The 24,161-nt window shown below is 40.5% G+C and overlaps 1 protein-coding gene and 1 long non-coding RNA gene across 2 annotated transcripts; one reads left to right on the top strand and one right to left on the bottom strand.

Moving 5' to 3' along the window:
• The first annotated feature begins 502 nt into the window (after positions 1–502).
• Positions 503–2,071, top strand: LOC124280461. Its single transcript, XR_006899683.1, has 3 exons — positions 503–592; positions 1,169–1,232; positions 1,583–2,071. It is a non-coding gene; the product is annotated as an uncharacterized LOC124280461 (long non-coding RNA).
• A 1,260-nt stretch (positions 2,072–3,331) lies between these two features.
• On the bottom strand, positions 3,332–23,644 carry LOC124280469 (RNA polymerase-associated protein RTF1 homolog). Its single transcript, XM_046716404.1, is given in 17 exon segments — positions 3,332–3,536; positions 5,103–5,202; positions 6,366–6,440; positions 8,703–8,762; positions 9,869–10,004; positions 11,543–11,664; positions 13,107–13,184; positions 13,490–13,685; positions 14,332–14,414; positions 14,972–15,062; positions 16,127–16,196; positions 16,817–17,008; positions 17,990–18,195; positions 18,497–18,692; positions 19,565–19,700; positions 20,340–20,456; positions 23,488–23,644. Coding segments are annotated over 17 exon segments (2,043 nt in total). The 5' UTR covers positions 23,566–23,644; the 3' UTR covers positions 3,332–3,429.
• Positions 23,645–24,161: the final 517 nt, after the last annotated feature.

Below are 24,161 nucleotides of genomic sequence, written 5' to 3'. Positions count from 1 at the left end.
TTGTATATAGTTGTAAATATAATAAACATGTGAATCTTTTAAAATGTGTGTCATATTATGATGAGATATACAATCTCATTAAATAACCTAAGTCTAATCATTTTATCAATAATTTTATATTCAATATTTTATATCACACCCTTAGCCCTTCTAAACATCAATCTAATCTTAAATGTAATCTATTTCAGCAATACTCATTTTGCACTGCATGCTTTTCTCCCTGCAATCCCTTCTAAAGCATGTCCCTTGCTCAGACTAGTGTGTAAGTTCTATTGTTCTCTGTTCAGCCAAGCGTATAAGGTATTAGGTATTTAAAGGTTAATTTCATCTAGTCTCCTGGGGCTCCTTTCACGAAGCAACCTTTACTAAGGTTAACCTTAACTCCCATTCTTTAACATTGCACTAAGGTTAACCTTAACTCCCATTCTTTAACATTGCACTAAGGTTAACTTAGTGACTTACGATCACCTTAGTGCTTTGTGAAAGGAGGCCCTGGTCAGTATCTTATGTGGTTGTCATCGCGCATGTTGCGGTTTAGTCTCTAGGATCGAGATCATGGTGATCTGGACTGTGTTTTTCCCATGTATATAAGGTTAGTAATCTCTAGTCTTGTGTATATATTTATTGTGGTTTTGCGTGTGATAGTTGATGGTTAAACTGGCTAAAGTTTAAAGTATGTTTAATTTCAGTATCCACTTTCTACTATGTGTAAATATTTTATGTGGTGGTAACTCACAGTATAGTGACAGTATAGTGAGTTATGACATTGTTATTAGTGTAGGTTATAACTCGCATTAGAGTGAGTTATACTGTTGTTTTAGTATGAGTTTAGCTCACAGTATAGTGAGTTAGGTTAATGTTAAGATTAAGTTTTGACTCACAGTACAGTGAGATGTGTAAGTGTTATATTATATAATTATAGCATTACATATAATCATTAATTTATATTTCATCTAAGTGTAATATTTAGCAATAATCTTATTTTCCATATTCCTATCACATTAAAGCATTATTACTATTAGCATTATTACAGCTACCATAAATGGAGTGCGTGTGTGGATGTATGTGCGTATGTGGTTAGATGTGGTTGTATGTAGCTTTTACCGTAGTTACTCTTTTAATCATTTTTGTAAATATCATCTGCACATGGTATTTATTCATCTTGCAGATGACGTAAACACCAGCAGTATCACCTATGCATTGAATGCAGGAGCTCAGGTCATACCAACCTGGTATGTTGTTTTTATTGTTATTTCAATTATATTTATCATTGTATATTATGTAACATCCATCATATTTGTAAATGTTTATAGTATCAAAGCCATGTAATATAGTTAATACATGTGTATCAGTCATGTGCATCAGCAAATCGTGTGTATTACCATGATATTATTCATTTTATATATCTGTGGAGTTGTCACGGTAACGTGTTGGCAACAGTAGTTATGATTAGTAATGTATAAACATGTACATGTATGTGTTTAATTAAGCATTTGGATAAGTTAATTCACTTGTTATGTAGAAATGTGATTCCTGTCAATTATTGATTGTAAACTTATATTGTCATTTTAACATGTTTCAGGCTAAAGCTTTTGTTTATTACATTCTTGTAATAAAAGTCCACCCGCCTCACACCCCAGTGGATTTGTGGTTCTTGTCACTACAATAACTACATCCTGACGCTGCTACATAGAGTTCGTGGAACACCACAGGGACAAAACAACACAAACCACACATGGTTTACGGGTCATGACACCACTTCCGGAACCTGGGTGTGGCCAGATCATAGTCAAAACAAGAGCAAGTGACTGCCAGCCAGAGTGCATCTCCAACAAAATCTATTGTTTGAACTCCTTACAACTATATGCTTCAAAACTTTATCTGCTCGTCTCAAAGACCACCATCAAGTGGTTACAGGATGCAAAATCCACAAACGTGTACTGATCATGGGCGGATCCAGGAATTTTGAAAGGTGTGTGTGTGTATGTGTGTGTGTGTGTGTTTCGAACCCCCCCTCCGGATCCACCAATGCTGATACAATCCAACAGATTGACTTGTTTACATCTGGACAGACGGGAAAGAAACAATGGTTTCCTGCTTCCTGTTAACAAAGTTGCACTTCCTGCAGATAGAGCTTTCACCATCACTATTATTTATGTTGGAAATAAAAAGGACATCTGCTGGAAAATCTGATGATTGTAAAATGTGATTGACCTCCCAGAGAGATAAATGGATATGATGTAACAGAGGTATAGGGGCAGATGGAAATATGGACTTCACACATGGTGGTGGTGGTGAAATTGGATTTAACGTGGTGCTTGAGAATATTTCGCTTCATATGACGACGCATGTGTGTGTATGTATGTGCGGCTGCTTGTACTAGCCCAGACTGAAGCTGGTTTTATAGTGCTAGCTCACTGAGATGCCATGCCGCGAGTGAAGCATGAATACCCCACTCAGACACAGTATACTGACTCCGAAGCCGACCAGTCCTTGTTGTACCCATTAATGCCAAGCGCAAGACAGGGACCAACAAGTACCATATTTTAACGCCTTTTGGTATGAAAGTCGGGATCGAACCTCACGACCTTCCGCGACTCAGGGCGGACGCTTCTAACCACTACACCACGGTGGCGGTCTCACACATGGTAGTCATTGGTTGCTTGATTGTTGTTTAATGCCGCACCCAGCAATATTTCAGCTATATGGCTGCGGTCTGCGGACCAGACAATCCAGTGATCAACACAAGCATAAATCTACACAGTTGGGATACGATTAATCTGCCATACAGACCCTGAAACAAATATATCCAAAAAAGCCCATGCAAGTCTAGAATATGTGGCAAGTCTAGATATCCAGTTTCTGAAAATGAAAGTCTCAGGGCTCCTTTTCACTATATTTCATGTGTTTTATTACTAACTGTTTTATCTGTAAAATATGTTTATTTCAGAGACTAGTTGTTAGTCTAGGATATGATGACATGTCAGCCAAGTCAGCAAGCCAGACCACCGATCCCGTTAGTCGCTTCTTCCATAAGTACAAGTATAAGTATAAGTATGTATTGCTGAATATGAATTCTAACCAGGAAAGTCAGGGGTCAAATGGTAGTCACTTGGGGAATGAAATTAGTTGCACAAGTGACGACACTAACCACTGGGCCTCCACCACTCATCACGACTCATAGTCTAAAATATTAGCTTTACAATATAAGGCTTCTTAGGTATAATCGACCTATGCATTCAGCTGTTGGGTGTTTCTCAGTATGAAAAACACAGGTCCTTGAAAACATAATTAACCTGAATAATTAACCTTCAATATGACAACCAGATAATTACATTTGACATTGTACATTTATTCATTTTTCATTCTATTTACATTACAAAGAATACTTCATGTACACACTAAAACATACGACAACAAATTGATATATTAAATAAGTCCTTTACGTTTCTTGTAGTCTTCGAGGTTGAGGGAGCGTCGGGGGGCACCATCTCTGACCTGGTTCGATAGTCGGTTGTAAACAACAACAGAGGGTGCTGTGGGGAGGAAGAGAGAACTGCTTGTTACTGATGTTTAACATGTGGTGTGGTGCACTCAGGTGAGGTGAGGTGAAATTGGGTTTATCGTTGTGCTTGAGAATATTTCGCTCATATGACGACGTGCATGCTTGTGTATGTGCGGCTGCTTGTACTAGCCCAGACTTAAGCTGGTTTTATAGTGCTAGCTCACCGAGATACCATGCCGCAGTGAAGCATGAATACCCCACTCAGACACATTATACTGACTCCGAGCCGACCAGTCCTTGTTGTACCCATTAATGCCGAGCGCCAGGCAGGGACCAACAAGTACCATATTTTAACGTCTTTTGGTATGACGCGGTTGGGGATCGAACCTGCGACCTTCCGCCTCCTCGGCGGATGCTCTAACCACTACACCACGGAGGCGGTCGGAGTGCACTCAGAAAGGAGTTTAGTAAAGTTAAAGAGTTACATGCCCTTTTGATCAGTATTAAATTATTTTACTTACACCAGGAGGGGTTGCTTAATGTGTCAACTTTGGCTCTTTGTTGTTTACCGTGTAACACCTAACACAATACTCTAGCAGCTTGAAGGAGCTGTATCTCATCCACTCTGTACCAGACAAAAAGAGTGATGAGTGGTTCATATTATGAGCATTATCCATCATCACTGAACCTGACCACTAGATCGGGTCAAGTCATATTGTCCAACAAGCATGGGTGGCTTGGAAAAATTCTAACCTGGCATCCCTCACCATCACAATCCATTATCATTAACACCATCAGTATTGCATTACCTGTTATGTTATTACAACGGTAATGCTATTTTGAGGGCATTATCATTTGCAGAAGCCCGAGGTCTTCCATTAACTGCCCGACGAAGGAGTGCAGTTGAAAAAGACTGAGGGCTTCTGCAAATGATAATGCCCTCAAAAATAGCATTACCGTTATTATTGCTAAAATACATGGAATTTGTGTTGAAAAGAAAAAGGAAACAATGAAGGAATTTGACTGTAAGTTTACCCAAATCAACTTCTGACGGGGTTGACTGCCCGAATGCAATTACGTCATCAAACAATTCAAGTGACGTCACAACAGAAAGTGACGATATTCGACCTTGGCCTTTGACAAGACCATAGCCTGCAACATGTCAAACTATGTCAGTGTTTGGTTTTGTTCCATAAACAGCCTTAATAGTGCAATTGTTAAGGTTAGCACCAACAAGAAAGCCAATATTACCGCTATTTAAAGCGGGAATTCGGGTTGCTTTGACTTGTTTGAGCCAGAATATCTGCCAGTCAAAAGCCAATTAATGTCGAATGAACCGCAAGCCCACGCACCCACTATGACGCCACTTGACAACAGAACTGATAGTGGCCCGTCGTTAAGGTTGAGCGGTCCAATATCATTTGCAGCGGCCCGCAAATTCCTAATAATGGGAGGGCCGTTTCATGATAATTCCATGTATTTTAGCTATAATAGCTCATAATGGTATTTCACATCTAGAGCAGCATTGAATGGGCTTGTATTTCAGCCTGACAACTGTGTATGCTGCACACCAATAAGCCACAGAAAAAGCTCTCACCACTTGTTGGCACATCCAGTTCTATTTTGATATCAAAGTCATGAACAGCAAACAGATCATCTGAGGATTTTTTGTCAGAAACCCCTTCCCTTGATGAATCCTGAAGCAAAGGTAGAAATTCATCATGTTTATATACATTATGCAGAGCTCCAGATAAGATTTAGCTCATGTGGGTACTGTACCCGCTGTATTTTTTTGGAGTGGGTATTTTGAATGTTGAGTGGGTATTTCATTTTCCGTTACCCACTACTTTCAAACATGTGCGTATTTCAGTCATTTTACTCACCTAAGTATTATGTGACTGAGTAAGTTTACTAAGCAGGTATGTTCTGCCTTATGACTATGTCATACCTAATCAAAACCAACTTAAATGTAATGGAAATGAGTTCATAAAAAATCCCTCATCCTAAATGGACAGTACAGCACTTGTCCTATACTAACCGTACAACTTGATAGCAATCGATGCCTTTTGCATTACGCAAGCGATTTTTATAAATATATTCCGTACGCATTTGTTTTAAACTTTTATGATCTAACATTTTTAAATAAAGTAAATCGTACGCAACAATTATTTTTCAATGCGTAATTGGAAATTTTATATGCGTATTTTACCCGGATACGTAGCTTATCTGGGCCTCTGATTATGTACACAGTAGGGATGTCACGATTCACCAATATATCAATTCATTGATAATAACCTCAGACAATAGGATATGCAACAAACATGAGCCAATATTTATGCATATTGTAATAATGTATCAATTCGTTGGTAAAGTAGGTCCAACCTACATTTTGATATCAATTTTATCATAAAGAATTTATGCAATATCAGTATTATACAATCTATATGTTTCTAAGACAAAACTTCTGTTCTAGTATTTTTGTAACTTGTTATGATTTGAACCCACAAGCAAATCCTGGAAAGACTGACTGACTGAGTTTAGTTTTACGCCGCTTTTAGCAATATTCCAGCAATATCACGGCGGGGGACACCAGAAATGGGCTTAACACATTGTGCCCATGTGGGGAATCGAACCCGGGTCTTCGGCGTGACGAGCCAACGCTTTAACCACTAGGCTACCCAACCGCCCCTAAATCCTGGAAAGATAACTCTGCAGATTGAACTAGGGAGTATGAATCTCTGGGTTATATAATCTGGAGAAGGTTGCCCTGTTATACGTACATAATAAAACAGTTATTATTTACATTGCTAACACTAACACATAACATATCAACATTCATAACGGTGGGATAAGTCTCTACCTTTAGACCGGTTGGTTGCCCAGGTAACCTGGTTTTTCCTTCCAACATATCAGCAATACCAGCTGCCTCAGCTTCCTGGAAACACAAAACAGAACAGCCAGTGATTACTAAAGAACTGTAATAAATAGTGCCATGGCACAGGAGCTCCCCGATACAGATGGTCAACAAAGACAGCCTCATATAAATCTTGCTGCTTAAAAACTAAGGACTAGCAATAATTTCAAAAGGTTTATCAAAATATGTGATCAATATTAGAAACATACATGTTGAAAGTTCAACTTTTTCATTTCAGGCATTGATGATTTTGACAGTGCCTTACTGCTACAATTAAAATCTCTGACAACTGAACATATTTGAACATGATCATAACGACCATAAATAGCTGCAATACAGCTGGCATGCTGGTCAGTCAGTGGCCATACTCCAGTCAGGCATGGATCCTAGACTGGCCCGGCTGTTCCTACACAGGTACAACTCCAGTCAGATGCATGGATCCTAGACTGGCCCTGCTGTTCCTACACAGGTACTACTCCAGTCAGGCATGGATCCTAGACTGGCCCTGCTGTTCCCACACAGGTACTACTCCAGTCAGGCATGGATCCTAGACTGGTCCTGCTGTTCCCACACAGGTACAACTCCAGTCAGGCATGGATCCTAGACTGGCCCTGCTGTTCCCACACAGGTACAACTCCAGTCAGGCATGGATCCTAGACTGGCCCTGCTGTTCCCACACAGGTACTACTCCAGTCAGGCATGGATAGACTGGCACGCTGTTGTTCCTACACAGGTCAACTAGTCAGGCATGGATCCTAGACTGGCTGCTGTTCCCACACAGGTACAACTCCAGTCAGGCATGGATCCTAGACTGGCCCTGCTGTTCCCACACAGGTACAACTCCAGTCAGGTCCTAGACTGGTCCATCCCAGACTGGTACAACTCCAGTCAGGCATGGATCCTAGACTGGCCCTGCTGTTCCCACACAGGTACAACTCCAGTCAGGCATGGATCCTAGACTGGCCCTGCTGTTCCCACACAGGTACAACTCCAGTCAGACACTGGTCCTAGACTGGTCCAGCTGTTCCCACACAGGTACAACTCCAGTCAGATACACATCCTAGACTGGTCCAGCTGTTCCCACACAGGTACTACTCCAGTCAGACACTGGTCCTAGACTGGTCCAGCTGTTCCCACACAGGTACAACTCCAGTCAGATACACATCCTAGACTGGTCCAGCTGTTCCCACACAGGTACAACTCCAGTCAGACACTGGTCCTAGACTGGTCCAGCTGTTCCCACACAGGTACAACTCCAGTCAGACACTGGTCCTAGACTGGCCCAGCTGTTCCCACACAGGTACAACTCCAGTCAGACACTGGTCCTAGACTGGCCCTGCTGTTCCCACACAGGTACAACTCCAGTCAGGCATGGATCCTAGACTGGTCCAGCTGTTCCCACACAGGTACAACTCCAGTCAGGCATGGATCCTAGACTGGCCCTGCTGTTCCCACACAGGTACAACTCCAGTCAGACACTGATCCTAGACTGGTCCAGCTGTTCCCACACAGGTACAACTCCAGTCAGATACACATCCTAGACTGGTCCAGCTGTTCCCACACAGGTACTACTCCAGTCAGACACTGGTCCTAGACTGGCCCAGCTGTTCCCACACAGGTACAACTCCAGTCAGATACACATCCTAGACTGGCCCTGCTGTTCCCACACAGGTACAACTCCAGTCAGGCATGGATCCTAGACTGGTCCAGCTGTTCCCACACAGGTACAGTCTCCAGTCCAGATACACATCCTAGACTGGTCCAGCTGTCCTAGACTTGCCCCCACACAGGTACAACTCCAGTCAGATACACATCCTAGACTGGTCCAGCTGTTCCCACACAGGTACAACTCCAGTCAGACACTGGTCCTAGACTGGCCCAGCTGTTCCCACACAGGTACTACTCCAGTCAGACACTGGTCCTAGACTGGACTGGTCCAGCTGTTCCTACACAGGTACAACTATTGATACATCCAGACACAGCTGTTCCCACACAGGTACAACTCCGGTCAGACACTGGTCCTAGACTGGCCCAGCTGTTCCCACACAGGTACTACTCCAGTCAGACACTGGTCCTAGACTGGCCCTGCTGTTCCCACACAGGTACTATTGCAATCAGACACTGGTCCTAGACTGGCCCAGCTGTTCCCACACAGGTACTATTGCAATCAGTCACGGGTCCTAGACCAGAACTACTGTTCCCACACAAGTACTACTCCAGTCAGACACTGATCCTAGAATGGAGCTGCTATCACCTCTCTAGGAGATACACTCGATCACTTACCTTCCTCTTCCTTTCATCTGCCAACATGAAAGCTAACTTAGCATCGGAAGCTGTGTCTCTCTGAAAATGAAAACAAATGGTTCAGTGCCAGAACGACTTGCCTTCTCTAAATACAGGACTGAAGATGCTACATTATAACACAAGACTATTCTAAAACTTGATTGAAAAACAGTCAGTATGTTTCCTGATGTTAGTCATTAAACTTACTGTTATTGCATCAAAATTGAGGACATTAAGTGAATCACTGACGTAAAAGAAGATTTGGTGGAACAAAAACTGTTTAACTGAGTGGTTGATTGAGTGAGTGATAGTGCTGGTATTGGCATACAACCTGCGATACAATACATCACGATACTAAACTTGTTGTCACGACGATATATTGCCAAAGTATTGTGCACTGAAGCTGCGATACAATACGAATCCCAATATAGGGGTGGTGATTCGGCAATATTCGGCAAGTTAAACATCGATGTATCGTGGCCCATTTGAAGTATCGTATCGGGATATACGACAATGTAAAACTCTGTATTGATTCACTGTATTGGTGGCCCATGGATCGATGCATTGATGTGCAGGGATTTACAGGACGTGAATTCCTGTGTCATATACGCATAAAAATTGACAATGGACGCAACAAAATTTATTTGCGTGTCCACAGGGACTCAGAAAAAGTCCAAATACTTTTTTGTAAATATTCCAATCAAGTGACAATAAGTTAAACGCTAAGTTTGCTACTAGCTGGGTTATGGTATTATTTGCAATTTAATTACTGTAACAATGCGATGATCATGATACACAATACAATAACAGTATTAATAATAATATTTAAGTGTCCAGGACCCCTGAAAAAAAAGAGTATGAGTCCCAGGGACCCTCAAATACAGGACTCCATGTAAATCCCTGGATGCGTATCGATGAATCGTCACTAGTGAGTGAGTCTGGGTTTAACATATCTTCTAACCTTTTAGCTAAGTAACTGCACGTGATCTTGATACCACAGGAAAACCTGAAGTGACACACAAACCTACACATTTACCACTGGCTGAAAACCAAGAGCACCAATATGGTGCTGACAAACTTAAGATCTAGGATTCATCTTAGTGATGGAACTCTGTACAGCCAATTGGTGTCTGTGGACTGGGCAACAAGACGTTTGATTTCCTTACCTTTGTTACAAGTGTTGGACGTGAATGTCTTCGTGTAAATGGGTCAGCAATTGCATTCTTGGAAGCTTCTACCTCAGCCTTGGCAGCTTTCTCTGACTCGACAATATTCCTTGTCCTGTTTCTCTGATTAATGTAACTGAAATTTAGAATATTCTTGGTGTCAGTAATCAATCTCATTAGTGTGTGAGTTCCATTTGCATATAATGATAATCATTATTATTGCTGCAAGGCTTAAATTTCCCTTCCAGTTACTATTACATTTAACACGTAAGTACTGAATACACCCAAGGTTGGTCAAATGTGAGACCGACCATCAGAGGGAAATAACCCTTAGCTACATTGCTGTACTGGAAAGTTTTGTTACGGATGGAGGTTAATTAACACCCACTGTCATTGCAAGGTGAGTGTGTGAGTGAGTTTAGTTTTACGCCGGACTCAGCAATATTCCAGCTATATGGCTGCGGTCTGTAAATAATCGAGGTCTGGACCAGACAATCCAGTGATCAACAGCATGAGCATCAATCTGCGTAATTGGGAACCGATGACATGTGTCAACCAAGTCAGCGAGCCTGACCACCCGATCCCGTTAGTCGCCTCTTATGACAAGCATAGTTGCCTTGCATGTGTTGCTGAAGACCTATTCTACACCGGTCGTCATTGCAAGGTATTTTTATTATGTATTAGTTTCCTGTTTCATAACTTGACAGGTTTTGCTGAATATAGGGCCCTTTCTAGGGCAAATCACTAGCAATTAGGACCTTTTTAAGGCTTAAACCAATTTAGGGCCTTTTTAGGGCAGATCACTGCCAATTAGGATCTTTTTAAGGCTTAAACCAATTTGGGTACTTTTTGGGGTAAAATGTTCAAATTTCAGGCCTTTTCAAGCCCATGCTAACCCTGCACTGTGGCTTGAACATAATCAAGTCTAGTTGACATAAACAAGCTACAGGCAGTGATGGGGTATGATGGAAAGTGACTCAGTTCCTCGTCTTTATGGACTGCCAAAGTGGATGCTAGTTGCCTACCATGACCCAGAACTATCACAGGGTTCTCTATAAGAAAGAAACTCCATACACATATCAGGGTCCACCTGGTGGTGGGTGGTCCTGTGCACAGAGCGCAGGTCACGAATCAGTTGAAGTTAAGCAACGGCGAGCTCGGACAATCCTTGGATGGGTGACCTTCTTTGGCAGCTTGACTCCTGAGAGTTTCTAGGACTTCGGTCCTGCCCCACAACGAAGCACATGTGATACATGTGGTCTCACCTTAGGCAAGTGAGTTTGTTCAAATTGCCTCTGTTCACCCAGCAGAAAATGGGTACCCGGTTGGATAAAGTCATGTGACTATAACCTTCCAGCGCCTAACAGGCAGCTTGGGTTATCCGGGGTAATAATAATCAGGGTGTTAGCGCTTTGAGCATGCTTTGTTTCGTGGAGATTAGCGCATTATAAGACTTCTCATTATTATTTATTAATGGTCTGGAGCAAGCAACTTGAAGCGTCTGTGTATTAGACAGAAAATGAGGTGGGATCAACACAGTTGTGTGTTTTGGTCATATCACAGTAAATTGGCTACTTGAGGATGGAAAGCCGAAGGTGATGTAGGCAATGAACACTTACACAGATCATAATCAGTGTAAATCCTAATGTCCCAGTCTACAAGATCTCTCCTTACCTGATGGAGTTGATGTTACTGGAGCGACGGCGATCCAGCTCCACCGCTCTCTCCTCCAACTCCTCCAGCTCGTGTTGGACCTTGTACAACCTGTCCTGGTCATTCTCTAGCTCAGCTGTCTCCTAGAAAACAACCAGTGAACAAACACATTTGTAATGAGGACTTTGGACAGTTAATCTGAATGCCTTTTTGAACAGTATTTCAGGTATACCACAGCATGTCCTTTCTGTGGGAAGAAGGCTCAGATTGATGTTGGTTCAGGAGCTTAAACTTCGGTCACACCCATAAGAATGGCTTGTCTGGTCCAGACTCGATTATCTAGATTGCCGCCATATAGCTGGAATATTCCTGAGTGTGGCATTAAACAACAGACCGATCAAACAACCAACCAACTAACCAACGTAAGAATGGTTATGGTGCTGTCCAGCCCAGAAATATTTGGAGGAAGCAGGATTCGAACCTCTAAACATAGGTTTCAGGCATGTCCAAGGGGCGCAACTCAGCACAGTGAACTGCTGTGCCACCCTTGATTCCACTTCCAAGTTTTAGTTGTTGTTGTTGTTTAACGCCGGACTCAGCAATCTTCCAGCCATATGATGGCGGTCTGTAAGTAATCGAGTCTGGGCCAGACAATCCAGTGATCAACATCATGAACATCAATCAACACAATTGGGATACGACGTGGCCAACCAAGTCAACGAGCCTGACCACCTGATTCCGCATCTTACAACATGCATAGGTTGCTGAACAACAATTCTACTTCGGATCTTCACAGGTACCATTTTTCTAAGTAAACACTAAGCAAATAAATGGCATCTTGCAAGTTGGTCATAATGTGGTGGCTTGTGGTCCTGTGCACAGAGCGCAGGTCACGAATCAGTTGAAGTTCAGCAACGGCGAGCTCGGACAGTCCTTGGATGGGTGACTGTGTTTGACAGCTTGACTCCTGAGAGTTTCTAGGACTTCAGTCCTGCCCCACAACGAAGCACATGTGATACATGTGGTCTCACCTAAGGTAAGTGAGTTTGTTCAAAATCACCTCTGTTCACCCAGCAGAAAATGGGTACCCGGTTGGATAAAGTCATGTGACTATAACCTTCTAGCGCTTAACAGGCAGCTTGGGTTATCTGGGGTAATAATAATCAGGGTGTTAGCGCTTAGAGCATGCTTTGTTGCGTGGAGATAGCGCATTATTAGACTTCTCATTATTATTTATTAATGGTCTGGAGCAAGCAAATTTAAGCGTCTGTGTATTAGACAGAAAAGGAGGTGGGATTAACACAGTTGTGTGTTTTGGTCATATCACAGTAAATGGGCTACTTGAGGATGGAAAGCCGAAGGTGATGTAGGCAATGAACACTTACACAGATCATAATCAGTGTAAATCTAGGATTCGAATCTACAATCAGAGGATTCTGTAGTGCTAAGGAAAGCAACTCTGTACCTTTAAGGAATTGCAAGTTGGGGAGTGATTGGTTTTACACTACTTTTAAGCAACATTCCAGCAATACTGAGGTGGAGGATACCAGAAATAGTCAGTTGTACTGAATTGATGGAGACGAACCTTCTGTTTAAGTAGGTGGGTTTTCTTCACCGCGTAATTGTGTGGGTTCTTCCTGAATCTCTGTTTCTCAGCAACAATCTGAACACAAGAACTCAATTTAAGTAAGAAACAATCATTATCACATTACATCTTTCAGGACAATTTCAGCATGATAATGATGAGTGAGTGAGTGAGTATGGTTTTATGCCAATTTTAGCAATATTCCAGCAATATCATGGCGGGGGACACCAGAAATTGGCTTCACACATTGTACCCATGTGGGAAATCGAACCCGGGTTTTCGGCCTGAAGAGCAAATGCTTTTACCACTAAGCTACCCCACTGCCCTACAATACAGATGAGGAAGCTGGAGGTGGAGGTCATCACCAAGTATGGTTATCTCACCTCTTCGATGTCGTTCTCCTTCAATTTGTAGTTGAGAGCCTGCTTGATGTCCTCCGACTTCCTGTTGATCTCCTCCACAGTGGGCAGCTCCAAGCCTCCCAGCATCACCGCCTCCTTCCACTTGAAGAACTCGGATTCGGTGAAGTCTTGATTGGAGACAAACTCTAGACGGTACACACGCTCTGCATTGCCATGCCTGGGGAAAATACAGCCATATGACAACAGCAGAACATCCAGGCCTGTTTCAACGTGAGTTTATTGCTAAGATGTAATTTCAGTGCTGATATGTAACACAGCTTGTTACAACACGACTTGTTTATTCAAAATCCAAACTCAAACTGCTGTTTCCACAGATCTCCCGTTGAATCCTCACGATCGAACCAGATATCCTAGCAATATGTACCAAACATTTGATCACTTACCATAATTTACCAGTTACATAGCAACATTAGAATTTCCCCACACTGACAGTATAAGCGCTTGTCGCTAACACAGACTATGCACAAACATGGCATTGTGGAACAGGAACCAGATATTAGGAGCTGTATGAACATATTGTAGTTCCATTTGCAAGTTACCATTTTGTAAATAAAAATAACGAGCTGGGTAAAACATCTTAATCAGACATCAAGACTGGTGAAAATTTGGAAGGATCTGTTTGACAATGAACAGGGTTACTGCTTCATTTTAGTGGTTATAAATATTGTAAACAAACTGGATGTTGAATGCTGTATCTTGTCTTCACAAAATGGAGTGCTACTCAGTAACACCAAGTAGACAAGTTTATAAGGTTGTATACAATTTAACTTTGTGTCTGCATGACTAAGACGTATCTTCTTTACCTTAATTTGAGACCTTTATTTGTTCTTGTGGAGCCAAGTTGATATACCTTGGCAGTTTCAACAACATCAATAATTTCAGCTACCTGCAAACATACCATGAAATGCATGTTATCACCAATAGCTTCACCAGATGATAGTGAGTGGGTGAGATGATTTTTAGCCAGATTTAGCAATATTTCAGCAATATCAGGGCCGGGGAGACCAGAAATAGGCTTCACACATTGTACCCATGTGGGGAATCAAACCTGGGTCTAGGGCGTGACGAGTAACGCCTAAACCACTCGGCTACCCCACTGTCCCATATCACCAGATGATCACAGGAAAAGATAGGTGGGGTGCCTGTTACTTTACTCCAGAGTCACGGAAATATGATGGCTTTCTCTGGCTTTCGACCAATGATGAGACAGTATCAATCAAATCATAATTCCAGGCGACTTTACAACAAGCATAGAGTATTGGTGAGTTTCACTGCTTCTGAGTAGACATCCGATTTCATTTACTTTGCTCTTTACAAGTAAGTATCTAAAGGTATGTAGGCGTCTTCAGGTGGCTCCTGTAGTTAATAAATTAATAAATTATTTTCCCCCAGTAGAACCCCTGTTGTCTAATGTTTGATATTGGACACTGCTAATCATCTTACCCGATATACCGCCCTTCCCTCGTGGTTTCCAATGCCTATTCGCACAAAACAACCTGTGACAGTCCTCTTGAAGAAAGGCATATGACACCACCTAATAAGCAGGGAAACAATGAATGAATGAATGAATGAATGAATGAATGAATGAATGAGTATATGAATGAGTATATGAATGAATGAATAAATGAATGAATAAGTATATGAATGAGTATCAGTCTAAGTAAACTTAGGCTCAGTATTATTCGTTGCACTGCTATACTGAGTCTAATAAAACCTAGTAGAAGGTCGCGTCAGCTAACCTTTGAGCGACCTATGACCGCCCAATCAAACGCGAGACAGCCGAACGGATTCAACTAATCAGACGACTACTTGACAGGGTTCGGCGGGACTTACAAAACAGGTTTTGGATTTTCTCTTCCTTGGTCGCTGACACAGATATTTGACCTGCAGTATATACACTTATGGGTTTCTAATGACATGGTTACTATTTACCTATATTTTCGCAAGATGACATCATTGAATATTGACAAAAACGCTATTTTCAGCGACTGTTTACTCATTGCGTGTATCACTTGGAGGCGATCATGTGGAAAATAGCATTCAGAATTGTTCGAGTTTTTGAGGTAAAGGTTCAAATGGTATGTGCGAATGTTAACTTTCGCGATTTAGTAAGCTGTATTCTGATTGGTCAGTCCAAAAGGTTAGCTGACACGACCTTCTACCAGGTTTTGTTAGGCTCAGTATAGCAGTGTAACGAATAACAGTGTAATCTAATAAGTTTACTTAGACTGAGTAAGTATAAGAATGAATGAATCAGTATATGAATGAGTATACAAATGAATGGGTATATGAATGAGTATATGAATGAATGAATGAGTATATGAATGAATGAATGAAAAGAAAGAAACTTGTCAGCAAGCACTTAGCAATCAATCCAGCACAGACAAGGAAAACCAAACTTACTTCCAATATCAAAGAAATTCATGAATCCAAATGTGAAAATGCAGAACAGCTGGTTGAATTCATCTATCACCATGTCATGTGTAAGAAACTGAGTAGAATCTTGCTGTATAAACTGGAACTCAGATGCACAATCTTTAAATTGGCTCATCAGCTTCACTAACAAGCAATCATAACTGTGCAATAATACATTCTGACCTTTCAAGTTTATGTCTTGATAACTTGACCTTGTTCAGATCTTCTTTCACTGAGAGACGAGATGTGATTTCTTGGGTCGGGAATAGGAACTGAAATAATTAAACAATAACCAAATATTCAGAGCAGTTCATTGTTAGTTTCACTTGTGCTTTCCAAAGTTCAAACACAATATTTTTGTAACATGCTCATTCAATCTTTTTACAAGCGTAAGCTTTGAAGGGCTCTATTCTGACATGGAATCATCAAAACCTTCATTAGTTTGTAATTGGAACAAAAATATATTGTATCAGGGCTCCAGATAATTTTTCCAAAAAGGAGTACGTACTCCTTATTTTTTAAATATAGGAGTACTGGAAAAACTTTTAGAGTACTGAATTGAATTTAATGGAGTATGTGATCTTGTGTTTCGTTTCATATATGCACCACAACATTGCTACTCTTGTGTAAACAGGTAAAAAAACAATAAAAAAATACTTTTTTCAGATAAATACGTCTGTAAATGATTCTAAGACCATACACCACTGCTGTGGTGCATATCTGCTACTGTTTCTAAATTATTTCCTACTGCATCGTGCATATTTTTTATCCGTACATATGCCGATATGGCCCTTATTTGGAGCCCTGTTGTATAATGCCTAGCAATTATTTGATGAAAACTTCCAGTGAAGCATTTATCATAACAGACATTACTCACTCTTCATCTTCTGAATCCGACTGTCCCGGAAGACCGTGAAGAACTTGATTCTGAGTCTGAATCAGCCCGACTCTCCTGCTTTTCTTTCTCCTCCATCCTCTTGTCATCCTCATCGTCATCATCTTCATCATCACTGTAGATGTCACTCGCCTTCAGTAGCTTCTTCTGCTGTTGTATCTTTATTTCCTCTGAAATCAGACAAAATTGTCATAGTCCTGGTTTGGAGCAGGTAGGTCATGTTCAAATGAGTGAGTATGGTTTTACGTCGCTTTTATCAATGTTCCAGCAATATCATGGTGGGGAGCACCGGAAATGGGCTTCACACATTGTACCCATGTAGGGAATCGAACCTGGGTCTTCAGCGTGACGAGAGAACGCTTTAACCATTAGACCACCACAAAGCCCTCAAATAAGAAGCAGAGAGTAGAAAGTAAATGGTGCATTTGATTTAGTAGTATTCTGTATGTTTTTCTTTTGCATGTGAATAATCCCTTTTAATCAGGACACAATCAGTAACATTTTCAGAAAGTACCACAACCATAGGCTGCTAAACAAACGGTGAATACATTTTATGTTATTATGTCATTATAACCTCATATCAAGACAAAGAAAAGACAATATCAGTTCTGTGACATACAGCAGGAGAATCTGTTGACCCTTGTAAAAAGAAGACAAGTGAGTGAGTAATCTGGGTTTAGCACTGCTAAGAATATTTTAGCCATATCATTGCATATCAGCTGCAAGGAAATATTCCCTGCAATGTCAAATTTGGGTCTTTGTGAGCACCAAATTTGACAATTTCTTACAGATTGTCTTAGAAATTGGTCTGGAGGCACTTATTGTGAATGAGTGAGTTTGGTTTTACGCTACTCTTAGCATTATTTCAGCAATATCACGACAGGGGACAGATTTCCTATCATACAGTGTCTCTCGGCATGCATTGTGAATGAGCGAGTATGGCTTCACGCTGCTTTTAGCAATATTCCCCAGATCACGGCGGGGACACCAGAAATGGGCTTCACGCATTGTACCCATGTGGGGAATCGAATCTGGGTCTTCGGCATGATGAGAAAACGCTTTAACCACCAGGCTACCCCACCGCCTCAGCACCTATTAAAGGAGGGAGCCCAATCCAGCAAATCAGTAAGCTGAAAGTAAGATTGAAGTACCTTTGTTTCTCTTCTCCTCCCTCCTCGCCTTCAGATCTTGGAGAGCTGACATTTTCTTGTTGTCCTTGCGGCTATCCTCCATGTTCTTCCTTCTCTCCTTACTTCGCTCACTCACTGATCTGGTGGGTGCCGCTGTGTCTGATGACAACTTCAATTTGTGTTTCTGTTCTTTCTTCGCTTTTCTAAGCTTTTGCTCAATTTCAAACCTGTAGGATAAAGTAAGTTCACAAAGTGAAATCATAATGAGAAATTAAAGGGATTATTTTCATTCGTTTTTGAATGAACTTCTAAATTAACCTTTGCAGAATTGCAGATCAGCTTGTCTGGCTTCCGAATAAATACAAAATTGAAGTAGGAAATTAAGCGTAATCAAAACTACATTTGTATTTGTTTTTTTAACTCAAACATACTTTTGTGAATGTTTGTTTCAAAATACAAAACAGAGAGAAAACACTTTTCACGGTTGTCCTGGCCATTTCTTGGCAAATGCTATTAAACAAAGAGTACCTTGTCTTCAACACAGCTCTCCTTTCCATTCTGTTAAACAGTTCTTGTTCTCTTTCCTTTTCTGTCATTTGTTCAAGTTTCTTCTTGTCTTCCTCATCCCCAATCAAGTTCTCATCATAACCATCAAAGAACTTCTCCTCTTCTGATTCTGAGGCTGACCCTGAGGCTGACCCACTGCCGGAATCCGACACCTCCCCTACACATGCAGAAGACAGAACATTAAAAGGACATCAAAGTCAAGGAGCATTCCTATATGCTCAATAAGCAGTGAGTGAGTTTACTTTTACGACGCACTATTCCAGCAATAAGGCAGCGGGCTGTAAATAATCAAGTCTGGACCAGACAATCCAGTGATCAACAGCATGAGCATCGATCTGCGCAAGTGGGAACCGATGGCATGTGTCAACCAAGCCAGCGAGCCTGACCACCCGATCCTGTTAGTCGCCTCTTACGACAAGCATGGGTTACTGAAGGTTCATTCTAAGTTCAATTAGCAATAAACAAGACAATCATATACATTCATTAAACTTTTTTTCAGTGGCAATGCAATCTAACTTTAGTAACCATGATAACCATATGATACAAAAAAGAGGTGAGGTGAAATTGGGGTTAACGTCGTGCTTGAGAATGTTTCGCTCATATGACGACGTGCATGCGTGTGTATGTGTATGTGAGGCTGCTTGTACTAGCCCAGACTGAAGCTGGTTTTATAGTGCTAGCTCACCGAGATACCATGCCGCAGTGAAGCATGAGTACCCCACTCAGACTCAGTATACTGACTCCGAGCCGACCAGTCCTTGTTGTACCCATTAATGCCGAAGCGCCAGGCAGGGACCAACAAGTACCATATTTTAAAGTCTTTTGGTATGACGCGGTCGGGGATAGAACCCGCGACCTTCCGGTCTCCGATACAAATAAGAGCACATCTGGGATTCAAACCTGAAAACGTCTGCTCACACTACCATTGGAAAGAAAAGCAAATATATTTATGAGCAAGTGTAATCCCAAATATAACAGATGTTATATTTATGAGCATCATGGAAAAAACATGAGCAGACTGGTGACCACCTTCTTCTGGCTCAGATCCACTCTTTTCGCTGTCATCCTCGCTGCCTGAAGAGGTTATTGTGGAAGAACGCTTGGCTTTCTTCTTAGGAGTTGCTTTGCTCTTCTTTTTCCGTGGACTTGTTCCATTGACAGTCCACTGAAAAACATTTCTCAGTGTACATAAACAATGCAGATGCTCAAAACACACACCCACACATACAGTCATATGGAGTTTCATACCAAGTGCCCATGGCTGCAGATTGTGAAAAACAAACTCATTATAAAGTTAAACAAAAGTGTTTTTTTCATACTTCTTGTTTACCTATATTTAGTGGTATTGTAACACTGAATTATACCTGCTCATCATAGTGAAGACTAAGATTTGATTCTTATCTTTGGTCCAATGTGTGAGTCTTTTTCTGGAGTGCTCAGCCTTCAAATAGGCCCCCATTCCACAAAATGATTTAAGCAGTAGACTTTTTGTAAGTCTATGTTAAAGTAGTTGAGTTTGAGTCATGAATGCTTTGGCCCAGACCAGTGCCATTATATAAGTCTACCCAACTGCTCCATAATGGTTGTGAACTTCCACTGGAGGCCATCACATACATTCAACCAAGTTAATTTAAGGTGTGAATGTTTTTGCTCCAAGACAGCTTTATGGAACCAAGACCGCTGACATCATAAAAGCCTACCATCTGTCCACATTGGTTGTGAAGTTCCGCTGGAGGCCATCACTTCATCACATACATTCAGCCAACTATAATGAGGCATAGATTTGTCAAATATCTGTTCTTACATCTCCATCACTTCCAGAGCTTGTGTCGGAGTCGGAATCTTCAACTGCTGCAGCTGCTGGTGGGTCTGCCTGGGACTCGGAACTGGGACGTTTCCTTTTGGCCAGCGCACGAAAGCCCTAAAAATAATACTGACTGTTAAATGGAACTACAATCATACCTTGTGCCATACACACATCAGGTTGGTCTGCCCTGATCATGATGAGCTAACTTCAGCACAACTGCAACATACTGTAAACAGTGTATGAAATAAGGCCAGTCCGACCGCCCGAGACGGTCTAGATTTCTGATCGACAGTCAAAATTTACAGCAAGCCAGCCTGATGGTCTGGTAAATGTTTTAGATGGTTCATACATCGGAGTAAATTCACCATACTTGGTCTGGTTAAAACCACTTTGGGCTGGTAACATTTTAAAGTTACCAGCCCTGATGTCTGGCTGGAATTTTGGCTTATTTCATACACTGCTATAAATGTATTATATATCGCGCGCAGGTTTCAAAATTCCAGCCAGACATCAGGGCTGGTTTTAAAGTTACCAGCCCTGATGTCTGGCTGGAATTTTGACTTATTTCATACACTGCTGTAAACGTATTATATATCGCACAGGTCTTATTCTTATTTTACCGCGAAAATTTATACACAGTGAATAAACCTTTCATTCATTCACTCTACCCACGCTCGCCTCTGAGTTGTTACCATAACACATCACGTTTGAAGACAGAAATCTACGGGAATCTTATTATGACGACTGATAGTAGCATAAAGAATCATACTTAACTGTCGCTGTTTTATTTTGACCAATCGTAGTGACAGATGGTTTGATACAAAATGGATTACCATGAAACGACTCAGAAAGAAATAATACAGCAGTATTTTATTTCTTCATTAAGATTTTATTTATATTTATTCCTGCATAGTGTCATCTTTGCAATGATTTGGATCTGGAAGTCCAGGTGTCTTGGGGGTAGGTGCTTTCTTTAACCACATTCGCAATGCCATCGTCAGATCGTCAGAATTCGGAACATAAGACTGATGTGTTTTTCATCTCTTTATATTTGCATCACGATATCTCACTTCCTAAGTACTTAATACTTCTGTGAGTAAACGTATTACAGTATACATCACGCAGGTAGGGATTTCCTGTGAGTAAGCAATACACGCCGCCTGACAGGTTAAGCCACTCTGGTTGTTTTCATTGCTATTAGTGGCGGCCTAAGAGACAGCTGGCAGTTCTGGCAATTACAGATCTGCGTGAATAATTGACCGCGCGATGTAGTCTAAACTGTCAATTCCGCGAAATTTGCACTAAGCGAAAAAAATACGTTTACAGTATCTGCATACTACATTCCAGGGATTTTTTTTATCTAGGATTTCCCAAACAGCGCACCTGTGCAGACTTGAGATAAAACATATTTTGTGCAAAGGTGGAGTTTCTTGAAATCTTTTTTCTTAAATTCAGATTAACATTGTTGTGCAATATATCATTCTGTGCAATAATGTAAGACAAAAGATTAAAGCCTCTCTTGATTGGTTCTATTATCAGGAAAGTACAAATCATCTCTTAAATACCTAACTTAACAATCTTGAATCGGGAAACAATCAACTTAGGGATGAATATCAGCCTCTCAGCAATACAAGATAGGTATTTAATCTATTAGTAGAGAAGTTGACTAAGACATTGCACAATAAACAGTATATTATTAATATTTATACTGACAAATCAAATGAGCATTAGTTTCTGTTGTATAGTCCAAGGGATATTTATGTAGGATCAGCACAAGGAACTTTTCCATTTATTCTATGCACATGTATGGTTCAGCTTGAAGCCAGATAGTTTGTGACACTTTTCCTTTAAAACTAATGACATCCAGTGATCAAGGGAAAAACAAAGCGCGCCTTTGAGCAGCTGAGCTGGATATCGGCGCTATACAAATGTTAGCATAATAATAATAAAATGCTAACAGTGGCTCAAAACACAATTATTATCAATGTGTCTTAATTTCACATCTCACTCTTGGAACAAAGGAATATTATTTCTTCTTAATATATGTTCAAATAAGTTAACATGTAAAATGCACAATTAGTAGCTTTTTTGCCAACAATGAATAAGTAGAAAAAAGTACAGGAAGAAATTTTCAACATGCTTTAAACAGAAAATATCATCAGTTTGTGTTTTATGGTTTTGCAGATGATTCTTCAGATTTGTACTTTGCAAATGATTCTTCATAAACTTTTACAATGACATGTATCAATAATGGATGAATTGTTGGACATAATATAGAAGTTAGGTTATTAACATATACAACAGAACTTTCATCTTGGGTGTCTGATATCCTTTGAGTCAATGTTAATTTGGATATGTTTTAAAAGGACGTCTCCCCGAGATCCGTCTTCAATATATATACAACCAGATACAATAAATGCCAGATCAGTCTCAAGACCAGTATTATCAAAGTTGTCACCGAGTTGAATGCTTCACATATTTAAAACAGATATTCATTCCTTATGAAATATCAAAAACATGAATATATTCAGTTTCTCATGGTCAATCCAATCCACAATTTCTGTTTTGATTACAGCAATGATTGTTTGCATAGCATATTTAAAGCATCTTATTCTATGACTATTAATACTGCTCACAAACAAAATATACTTGGGGCCAGATCTGAAAGGTAATTATTTTGTGCTATGTGCAACTCTTTGTTGTGCAAGGCATTACAAAGTGAATTAATTTGTTAACATAGAAATTACCTGTCTTAAAAACCATTAACATAATGTTGGTCGTAATTCAAAATTTTAAAAAGTTTTCTTTACAAATGAAATGGGGGCATTTGTTTCATGTAACACTCAAGAATGTGGGAAGTGGAAAATATTTTCATAATCTATGTCCAAAGATATGAAGACGTGTTTCAAGTACAGGGGTAAGGGTTAGCTTTTTTTTTAGTTGCGTAAGTTCTTTGTTTCCTCAGATGGAAACTGTTTATCCGACATAGGTGATTTCGCGTCATTTCCTGTCCTCTGTAGTCAAAGATTCGAATATTGCACTTAATTTTTCATTTGCTGGTTTTCAGATCTGACTTGTCGACACATATCTTGGAACAATACGAGGTTGTAGAATTAAAATCAAGAAGATGAGGAAAGACACTAACTTCATCTACATCTTCTCCACTATCACTATCATCGCTATCTGAATCGATGAGTAAAGCTCGTGTCTTTCTTTTCGACATATTTAGTTGAAAGTTGGCTCCACCACTGAGTAATGGTGCCGAGTCTATGCATAAGTAGCTTCCCAGAATTCCCTGCCAAGGGAGATAACAAGTTGAACCTTTTGAGACTCAACGAAAAGCTGAAACATCTGAAACGGATTTAGAGTACGCTGAAATAATACTTTCAGTATTTTTGAAACAAATACTTAGGCTATTTCAAGTTAAATGAGTGTGTGTGCTAACTTCATGGTTACATATACGTTTGATTACGGAACCTAGATGGCTGAGGAGAGGAGGTGGTGGCTTCCCATTATTTAGTATAGCATCATGAACTTATATGTTAATGGTTGGTTTATATCCGTTGAGGACATATTTACAACTGAACGCCGCGGAATGGTCGCAAACGTTTTTGCTTTTCATATCGGGAAAATACAGTTTAGACATTTAATACATTTTATGGAAATGATCCGACGCAGAAAAATGAAATACTTGTAATCCCAGATATATAATACATGGTTGTATTCAGAAATTATCAGAATGATGTAGAGTGTGCAGTAGCCATATACTAGTATATTCACATGACAAAACTATATTTTCAAGCGTAGCGAAATAATCAA

The sequence above is a fragment of the Haliotis rubra genome, unplaced genomic scaffold (genome assembly GCF_003918875.1).
Source record: "Haliotis rubra isolate DU_JTF1 unplaced genomic scaffold, ASM391887v1 Scf268, whole genome shotgun sequence".
Classification (NCBI taxonomy): domain Eukaryota; kingdom Metazoa; phylum Mollusca; class Gastropoda; order Lepetellida; family Haliotidae; genus Haliotis; species Haliotis rubra.
The sequence above is the reverse complement of the archived record's forward strand: the minus strand, read 5'-3'. Positions and strand labels throughout refer to the sequence as shown.